General features: G+C 36.9%; 1 protein-coding gene across 1 annotated transcript; it reads left to right on the top strand.

The window, feature by feature from the left end:
• Positions 1 to 2,072: 2,072 nt before the first annotated feature.
• Positions 2,073 to 6,050, top strand: LOC106937642 (integrin alpha-X-like). The gene is made up of 10 exons (XM_015019264.1): positions 2,073 to 2,152; positions 2,233 to 2,312; positions 2,391 to 2,477; positions 2,559 to 2,628; positions 2,726 to 2,824; positions 2,900 to 2,980; positions 3,242 to 3,352; positions 3,464 to 3,577; positions 3,662 to 3,772; positions 4,987 to 6,050. The coding sequence occupies exons 1-10, from the start codon at positions 2,150 to 2,152 to the stop codon at positions 5,065 to 5,067; spliced, it is 837 nt and encodes a 278-aa protein (XP_014874750.1). The 5' UTR covers positions 2,073 to 2,149; the 3' UTR covers positions 5,068 to 6,050.
• Positions 6,051 to 10,220: the final 4,170 nt, after the last annotated feature.

Here is a 10,220-nt window from a genome sequence, read left to right as displayed (position 1 = left end):
GGGGTTAAGAATGGGTAAGAGAGTTACATCAATGTATAATTCGGCTAAAGAGCCCCCTGGTGGTTGAAGAAAAATCCACGTATAAGCCGCATGGTCCAAAGCTCAGGAAAAAAGAAGCGGCGTATAGTTCGGAAAATACGGTAAATATTTCTTACTGAGCACAATTTATTAAAAAAAAGTAACTAAGAGGAAATAATCACAGATAAAAGGAGCAAAGGGTTTAAATTAGGACTTATTACCATGTTAAAATGGACCCATCAATTGAGACATTCATCCAGTCTGACTGAACTTGAGGTATTTTGCAAAAATAAATGGTCTAAACTTCTGTCTCTAGTTGAGTAAAGTATATGGAAACCTAAAAGACTTCCTGCTGCAACCACAGTAAAAAGTGGTTGAAGAACTCAGAGGGCTGAAGACAAAGCTGAAATTATTAGATTTGTTGCAGTGAATACTTTCCAAAATATATGCATAATTAAGATTACATCCTACTTCTGCCCCATACACTGCAAAAACACAAAATCTTACCAAGTATTTTTGGTCTAATTTTTACTGCAAATATCTTAATACATTTGAAATTAGACAAAACTCACTTACAAGTAACTTTTCAACAAGAATCAATAATTCATTAATATTGATGCAAAAGTTGGATTATTGACCTGTCCAGAGTGTGCCCCGCCTCTCGCCCATTGACAGCTAAAGATAGGCAGCTGCAATGATTGCAAAAGATGATTTTGCAACCATCTTTACAAGATTCAGGTCTGACCCCAATGGGATAAGGGTGTAAGAAAATGGATGGATGATGCAAAAGTACCAGTTCCACTGGCAGACTATTTCAACTATAACATGGGAAAAATATGTTGTTTAAAACAAATGGTGTTTTTGCATTCTAGTCGAGTCCTATTTTTGTGAGTTGTCATATAATCAAAGTAGAATAGGATGGGGATTGAAGATTAATGAAATGGGACAAATTGTGGCAGACAGTATGTAGAGCAAGGTCTTCATCCTTGGTCCGCAAGCTTTACATGTTCCCCATTCTGGCCCAACTGATTAAAATAATTACACTACCTCTTTAGCATGCCAAACAAACAAGATGAGAATATTGAGGAAGTCTAAGAAAAGCAGAAATGTTCCATTTTATTTGTTCCATTTTATTTTTTACTTATGTGTTGTGGAGAGACTTGAAGGACTGATGTACGACTGGACAAATGGCTAAATGATAAAATTTTCCCACATAGATTATATGAACTCTCTGGTTTATGATAAGGATCATAAAACATAAAAAAAATTAAAATCAGTACAAAAATACAGTGGATATAAATATTTGTGGATCAGTATTCGCAGATTTTTTTGTTTAGCATATCTAAAATATATGAAAGAAAATTCAGCTTGATAAGCAGAGATACCGAGGTATGATGATACTTGGCATGCTAATGGCTAGCTTGCAATCTAGAAAGACTGTAGAAAGCCTGAGGAAAGCCTCCACTGTCCATTAGGGCTGTATAAGTAAATCGATTCGGCGATATATATTGATATTTTCCGCCCTCGGAAAGTATCGATCCGTTAAACCACAGGGGTCCATAGCCTTATAGCTCTTTTTAACGTCTAGTTTGTTAAGGTGTAGCAGCAAGACTCCGCCTCCCTCAGTCTCACTTTCAACTTGAGCTTAAAGTGCACATTATAAACTACACACCAGTTTTTAAATTGTGTTAATAGGCCAAGTATAACCGGAGTTATGCTAAAATTAGTAAACCATATTTTTCCGAATGTCAGAGAAATGGCAAAAGCGCCGCCATTCCCCGGCTTTTCCGATTATGTGAGAGGGAATGAGCTTCCAAACGTACAAAACGAAACGAAACATTAGATTCCTGTGTTTTTGGAAATGTAAAATCTTCAATAAATAACGATGGGCTTTATTTTTTTGCTGAGAAATGAAGCAAAGTTGCACAAGTAACCGTGAAAGAGAAGCGGAACGGAGAAGCGGAAAGGAGTAGCGGCGCGAACGGAGCAGCTGCAAAAGCAGTGAAATCGCGAAATTAATGCAAATTTCGACTGGTAGCATTCACTTCGTAATTAGTTTTTAGCTNAGGATGGCGTAACAAGAGGAAAGACAGTCTGTAGCATCAACAAACCAATATTCAAAAGCAACTCTATGGTTAGTTTGTGCTGCTGCTTTATTCATTATTTAACCAGAAGAGGAAGTCTTCTGATCCCTCTCTTTCATTTCCTTTTTAGGTAATCTTCATCGTCTCCTATGGTCACAACACCAACAGTGATCTTGGTAGAAAGATCGAAGTGACTGCGAACGCCTCCAGGTACAACACAAGAGTTTAAGGTGCAGCTCTGTGATGCTGATGTTTTATCTAATTTTTTAACACATCTTTCCCATCCAGTGACAATGAGCGTCACTCCCCTTCTAGTGAAGTCTACAAAAACAAAGACATTGATGTCAAGTACAGTGTTTTTATTACAATTGAAAGGTCTGTTAAATCAAGCAAATTATTATTTTTTTGATGGTTAAAAGATGTCTGATTAAACAATTTCATGAAATGTATGCTCAGCTCCCTCAGCTACAACAATTTCACATTTGGAGAAAATGCTGTTCAGAAACCACTTGAGCAAAAAATAAAGGTAAAAGAAAATTTTATTGGGATCAGCAATATATTCTACATTCTGGTTAGTCATCATATAATTTGTGTTCTTTGTGTTTTATTCCCACTTATCTAAGGTTGCTAACACCATGAGACCACTAAGTTTTACTGTAGTGATCAAAGTTCCTGTAAAACTCGGTGATAAAGACATCTGGATGGACACAAACAGCTTTCAGGTGAAAAATGCTACAAACTAGAACTAATTAAATATAAATAAGTCTTGAACTGATGTGATGGAGCTCTGTTTTCAGATTCCAGGCTGTCAGAGCAGCGGATATGAAGAACCTATTGTCACTGATTTTGTTAATACAATAAAAGAAAAGAAAATATTGGTATGTATGTCTTGCCTTTCACAAGTTTACACATTTCATATATTTTTTTAAATTAAAAATGTGACTTTTATAAGTAATTTCACAATAGCTTCCACACAATGTGCCATGAATCCTGTGCATTTCAACTTGAAATTTATGAGGCTGTATTGTGTTCACTTCATAGTACTAATTAATACTTTGTTAAACTGCTTTTTTTGATTTAGATTTTGCATTTAGTCTTCTGAAATTAATCAGCATTATGCAACTTTACCTTTGCTACAGGACTGCACTGTAGCGAGGTGCAGAGTGTTCAGGTGCTCCAAGTTCATGGAAAGGAACAAGGACACAACGTACACCATCTCTGCAAACATCAGCTCAGGATGGATAGAACAGGTAATTGATGCCTCAATGTAGATGCACTGACTAGATTTTAAAATGTAAAAAATAAATAAATTAAAAAAGGACAAAAAAGCTCATCATCCCTGATGTGTTTCTCTGTCTCAGATCGGACTTTCATCTGCCAAGTTCCTCCTGACCAGTACAGCCAGTCTAGAGTACGATGAGAACCAGTACATCTTCTTCTCTACAACCTCTAATAGTGGCCCTCCTGTTCACCAGGTGATAGAATGCTGCTGTCAATGTCTTAGTACCAATCAGACCTTTAATGGTTTTATTTGAAACTTCTAAACCTCTCATTTTCAGATTGAAGCAGAGGTAGAAGTGTTTCCTAAACCAGATTTCACTAAAGCGATTATAGGAGGAATTGTGGGAGGGTTGCTCATTCTGGTTTTACTTACTGCTGGTCTGTATAAGGTGAGTCAACCGAGGTCTTCTTAACATCCCTAAGCTCCCCAGTTGAAAGTAATTGACAAAACATGACCAGTAATTTCTAACAAGCAGATTTTTTTTAATGGGGACACATTATGCAAAATTAACTTTTGCACATTTTTATACTTCCATTGGTAAAATGGACCGAACTTTTCCAATCATTTTGACCAAATCAACATACTTTACACTAGAGTCACATTTACCCTTAAGCATTCACACATTTAGACACCAATATGCAGATTGGTAGGCAATTTGGGGTTAAGTGCCTTGCCTAGAGGAAGCTGGAATCGAACAGAGCCACAGTCTCCCTTTGAATCATTGGCATCTCAACTGCTTCTAAGCACTTAAAAAGTCCAAGCACTTGGGGGGGAGATACCCAGCCCAGTTACCTAGCAACCCAAGTGGATCTCCAGCATGTCTGATTAGCTGGTTTTATTGCAGTACAATTGCAGCTGGAAAAGACAAGTTTTGTGTGATGGACCAATTAACCAGCATTTAAAAATCACTTGCTACATTCTTGTTGGTTGTGCAGGAGGCTCTTCTGCTTTTCAAAGATGTACAGTTGTATAATTGCACATCAGTTTGCAGCCATCTTCATGTACGAGTGTAAATGTGCTGTTGGGGGGCATGGCTAGCAGCAGCTTATTTGGATTTAAAGTTATAGGAGGACCTAAATCAGTTCATTCTGAAAGGAGCTCTAAATAGAACCAACCAGACTGAAGTCTCATTATCTAATGAGGGTTCACACCAAACGTGCTGTACATGTCAACAACGTGTCTGATGTACACTTTGAAGTCAGAAGCTTAACATTTTGCTGTAGACACACGTCAAAATCGCTGTAGTGCGCACTGGGACAAGCTGTTGCTTTCAATTGCCGATTGATTGGTTGGCGCTCTCCCGTCTAGTGGCAAAATTTCAGATTTTCCAACTCCATCATTGGTCGCGTTAGACTCGCTTGACGCTCGAAACAAAACATATAACATAGACTCTGAATGTAAACAAGACGCCCCTGACGCTCAGTTCGTTTGAATGCAGCATATTATTATTTTGTGCACCATGTTTTGCATAGCTCATAGAACTATCCTAACTTGTTCAAGGAAGCATAATATGTAACCTTCAAATGTTTATCTTATGTCTTCCAGCATTTATCTTGCCACATATAATTTTCATTCCACTCTCTTTACTGTTTTTCTTCTCAGGCTGGATTTTTCAAAAGCAAATACAATGAGATGATTAATGAAAATGCAGGATCCGAAGGAAACACATTAGCAGAGGACTGAAATTCCCTCTTACTTGTAATGTCCATCCAGTACATTAGTAATACTAGTTTCAACAACAAACAGTAGTAAAATTTTTGCTGTTGTACACAGTAAAGGTATGTATACTGGTAAAAATGTAGTATTTCTTAATTTTAAGGAAGTGTTAAGAATACATGATCTCTTTTAAAATGGCAACTGAAGACACAAAAGAGAGCTTGGCTGTACTGCTCACAGTTACTGGGGATTTAAAGGGTTTAATAATGTCGATATGTAAAGGATCTGAAACACAAAATGTACTATCCACAAATGCAATGTAATGTTTCAGAAGCTTTACCAATAGTGTCTTAAAAATGACTGTTATGAGTTTGCTTTGCACTTTGAATAAAACCGTTTATATTTAAATGTTTTATCTTTACCAGGTGATTTCATGGTGGACAAAAGAAACTTAACGGTCAGGGATTTTCAAATAGAATAACAACATGCTTTAAGCTACTTGAAGGCTAAAACAGTGTCTGTGCTTGACAAAAGTATGTAAATAGCTTTATGTATAAATAAATAACATATGCAAGATAAACATGTTTCTTGTGCTGTGTTATTGACAAAAAACAGATATTTTATTTAAGAAAATTAAAGAACAGATATTCTTTTCTTGTTCATCTTTTGTTGTATTAATGTGTAATATTATGCATGGAAACAAATAGCCAGACATATTTAAATCTTTAAAGGCTGATGAGAAACATTTATAAATATAACTGCTTGATGGATAAAAATCCAACAAAAATAAATATCACCCTGATATTGTAGAACTCTAAACTATTGTAGCCCTGGGGTTTGAGAACCACAAGAAGTGGGGGTTTATGTCTTTTGATAGGTAACTGGGGTTAAGAATGGGTAAGGGAGTTACATAAATGTATATTTCGGTGATTTACCTATTGTAGAGTACGGAGAGGGATGAATTCCTATGTCTGAGAGTAACTGAGATTTACGAGGGGGAGTGAAGTGTACGGAGGGAAAGAAAGGGGAGAGAGAGAGGATTCTGGGAGAAGAGAGAACGAGAGCGGAAGGAGAGAGGGGAGAAAAAAGAAAGAGGGATTGGAACAGTACGGGAAACAAAAAATTCGTGTTAAACATAGTTGGTGAGTTAGAAATAAGATTTTACGCGGAGGATAGTTCACAAATGAAGTTGAAAGCATTATGAATTTGTTCAGATGATAGAAATGTAAATTTGTTTTATTCAAAATAAAACATACCTCTTGAAACTTGTCTGAATTTATTGTCATAACGAAACTTACCGTATTTTCCGGACTATAAGCCGCACCCCCAAAATGTTTTTAAAAAAACTCAGTACACCCAAAATTTTAGTTAAATAAGTGAATTGAACATCACATTTATTACTTGACAAAGAAAAAATTGGCAAGTTAATGCTGTTTAACTGATCAACAACATATGCGGTCATAAAAATCTATCCTTGCGCGGACATGTCCAGGATGTCCACTTTGAGTCCACGGCTGTGCGGTAGCGTACCGGTTTGTGTGTGTTACCCAGAAGGCAGTTGGGCACAACACTGTGAGTAAAACAATGACTGGGGCAGACTACTATATAAAGTACTGGTGCGTAATTTGGACATTTGTATAATATGGGACGAGTCTGTATTCTATGGGACAGGTGACAACCACCTCTGGCTAAAGAGCCCCCTGGTGGTTGAAGAAAAATCCACGTATAAACCGCATGGTCCAAAGCTCAGGAAAAAAGAAGCGGCTTATAGTCCAGAAAATATGGTAAATATTTCTTACTGAGCACAATTTATTAAAAAAAGTAACTAAGAGGAAATAATCACAGATAAAAGGAGCAAAGGGTTTAAATGAGGACTTATTACTATGTTAAAATGGACCCATCAATTGAGACATTCATCCAGTCTGACTGAACTTGAGGTATTTTGCAAAAATAAATGGTCAAAACTTCTGTCTCTAGTTGAGTAAAGTATAGGCCCAACTGATTAAAATAATTACACTACCTCTTTAGCATGCCAAACAAACAAGATGAGAATATTGAGGAAGTCTAAGAAAAGCAGAAATGTTCCATTTTATTTTTTACTTATGTGTTGTGGAGAGTCTTGAAGGACTGATGTACGACTGGACAAATGGCTAAATGATAAGATTTTCCCACATAGATTATATGAACTCTCTGGTTTATGATAAGGATCATAAAACATAAAAAAAATTAAAATCAGTACAAAAATACAGTGGATATAAATATTTGTGGATCAGTATTCGCAGATTTTTTTGTTTAGCATATCTAAAATATATGAAAGAAAATTCAGCTTGATAAGCAGAGATACCGAGGTATGATGATACTTGGCATGCTAATGGCTAGCTTGCAATCTAGAAAGACTGTAGAAAGCCTGAGGAAAGCCTCCACTGTCCATTAGGGCTGTATAAGTAAATCGATTCGGCGATATATATTAATATTTTCCGCCCTCGGAAAGTATCGATCCGTTAAACCATAGGGGTCCATAGCCTTATAGCTCTTTTTAACGTCTAGTTTGTTATGGCGTAGCAGCAAGACTCCGCCTCCCTCAGTCTCACTTTGAACTTGAGCTTAAAGTGGACATTATAAACTACACACCAGTTTTTAAATTGTGTTAAGAGGCCAAGTAAAACCGGAGTTATGCTAAAATTAGTAAACCATATTTTTCCGAATGTCAGAGAAATGTCAAAAGCGCCGCCATTCCCCGGCTTTTCCGATTATGTGAGAGGGAATGAGCTTCCAAACGTACAAAACGAAACGAAACATTAGATTCCTGTGTTTTTGGAAATGTAAAATCTTCAATAAATAACGATGGGCTTTATTTTTTTGCTGAGAAATGAAGCAAAGTTGCGCAAGTAACCGTGAAAGAGAAGCGGAACGGAGAAGCGGAAAGGAGTAGCGGCGCGAACGGAGCAGCTGCAAAAGCAGTGAGATCGCGAAATTAATGCAAATTTCGACTGGTAGCATTCACTTCGTAATTAGTTTTTAGCTTAGCGGTTTCTGTTCTGTATATAAAGGATTACCTGAAGAATGAACATGGGTTGATAACATCCGAAGCGGGCGCGCAGCGGCGCTGTGTTTTGAGCAGGAAGAGGAGAAACCCCCAGCCGGAATCCGCGGCGCAGTGAGGATTTCCATGATAACAATGGCTGATCGATCATTCTTATTAGCAACAGACAAAAAGTATCAGAGACTGAGAGTACTATGAGATGCTGGCAGTCTGAGAGGCAGCTACTCAGAGATCCAAGCAGGGGAATAGCGGCGCTGCGTAGCTGCAGGGAGTCGATCACTACGGGGTGAGGCGGAGCCACTAGCAGTTAGACGAAAGCAGCTTACAGCCACGGCTAACTCTGGAAGCCAAGGTAGAAAAGCCTTTTTCCCCATAGTCCAAAAGACTGCATTTGTGGCTGAATTTTTACTCCAAATTGCAGCCACAGTGTCCAAAAGAAAAAACATAAGTGCAATCGTTTGCATATTGAGAATCTACAGAGGCTGATAATCTCCCCACTCTGCTCCTGGATTAGTTTAAATTTTTGAGTTTTATGTCAAATCCACATGAATTAAATGACAGAAACTAATTCTCTCACTGCGTTTTTGACTCATTTTGTCCAGCTGCAGACTGTTAGACTGTCCAATCAGAGTCAGGTATTGTGTTGGTGCTTTTAATCAGTTTTCAGTTAACTAAATTCAAGTCTATGGAGCACAAAATGTCACTGAAATCACTCTGTCCTTCTAAAATCTTTCAGAAAATTGTAAAAATGCACTGAATCGTAGCGAATTGTATCGCTCAACAAATATCGTGATACATATCGTATCTTGTCGTATATTGTCTCGTGAAATTATTGTATCGCTACACCCCTACTGTCCATATTAATGCATATTGAGGTATATTAAGTGTGTGTGGTAGTGTAAGGAAAACTGTTTTAAGAGACTCTCCCCCAAATATGGCTGTTGATTCATTTTTGCTCAGAGCTGCCAGATTAAAACAGTTTTAATCTATTTCATTTTTGCTGACTTTAAAGTGTAACCAAACCGCAACTAAAGAGAGGATTTCGAAATGGTAAGAAGACTGCTTTGTTCTGTCACATCAACACATGCACTGGATTGTTTTATTAAGGATATCAGAGTAAAAAGGCTAAATACAAATTCATGTCATGCTTTTTACATTTTACTTGTACTACCATTTTTTGTAATTTTACAACAATGTATCTATTTTTGTTTGGTTTATAACATAGTAAAACACCGGGGAAACTTTCAAGGTGGTATGAGTGTTTTGTTTTGTTGCCAGGGATTGAATGAAAATAGAAAGTGCAAAAAAAAAATGTGTTCAGTCAAATGGATGGAAATTATTTTATGTTGTCCTGTAGTGCATTGTTAATGTTTACTTCTGCTTATTTTGTGCAAACTTAGCTTAGTAATCTTTTCTTTTTATGATACACTTAAAAAGAGGATGTTTTTTCGTAAAGGTTTCTGTATGGACCCCCATATCCCCCACCATACACACACTCTTGCACAAAACCACATACATCAGAAAGCTCCATGCAAACAACAATGTGTTGATTACTATCTGTATATTTTATGAATAAAACAGACTAAAGCACCAGCTATTTGATGTAAAAGTTATCAGAGGCTATTAGTGAAATCAATAAGAGATACAGTGCAAAAAACACAAAATATTTCCAAGTATTTTTGGTCTAGTTCTAGCGCAAATTTCTTAGTACACTTGAAAAAAACAAAAGAACTGTCCAGCCAATTAAAGGAGCTTATTTTAAGTAGATAATTTCTTAAAACCAATAAAAGAGTACTAGTTCTACTGGTACATTATTTAACATATAATGAGACATTTTTCCATGATACAAGTGAAAAAATCTGCCTGGTGGAACTGGTGCGTTTGATCACCATTAAGGAATTATTTACTTATAACACGTTTCTGTACACTGCATCAAAAGTTTTGTGTTTTTGCACAAGGTAAACTAAGCAGCATCAGTAATTCATCAAAAGCACAGTAGAAAGATTGCACTTACTTCAGGAAGAGAACAGATACTGATCTATCCGGGCAGGCAACAACAAACACCAATTCTGTTACCTCCACCCATTGGTTTACCCTGAACTAATTAAAGCTGCTAGATTTCACATTACAATTTTAA

The sequence above is a fragment of the Poecilia latipinna genome, unplaced genomic scaffold, assembly GCF_001443285.1.
Source record: "Poecilia latipinna isolate Pla-1442-1.1 unplaced genomic scaffold, P_latipinna-1.0 Scaffold2396, whole genome shotgun sequence".
NCBI classification, from domain to species: domain Eukaryota; kingdom Metazoa; phylum Chordata; class Actinopteri; order Cyprinodontiformes; family Poeciliidae; genus Poecilia; species Poecilia latipinna.
The sequence above is the reverse complement of the archived record's forward strand: the minus strand, read 5'-3'. Positions and strand labels throughout refer to the sequence as shown.

Coding starts and splice junctions, on each gene's coding strand:
- LOC106937642 (XM_015019264.1), top strand. Junction 2,825..2,899: donor TGGACACAAACAGCTTTCAG/GTGAAAAATGCT, acceptor CTCTGTTTTCAG/ATTCCAGGCTGTCAGAGCAG. Junction 3,578..3,661: donor GTGGCCCTCCTGTTCACCAG/GTGATAGAATGC, acceptor TCTCATTTTCAG/ATTGAAGCAGAGGTAGAAGT.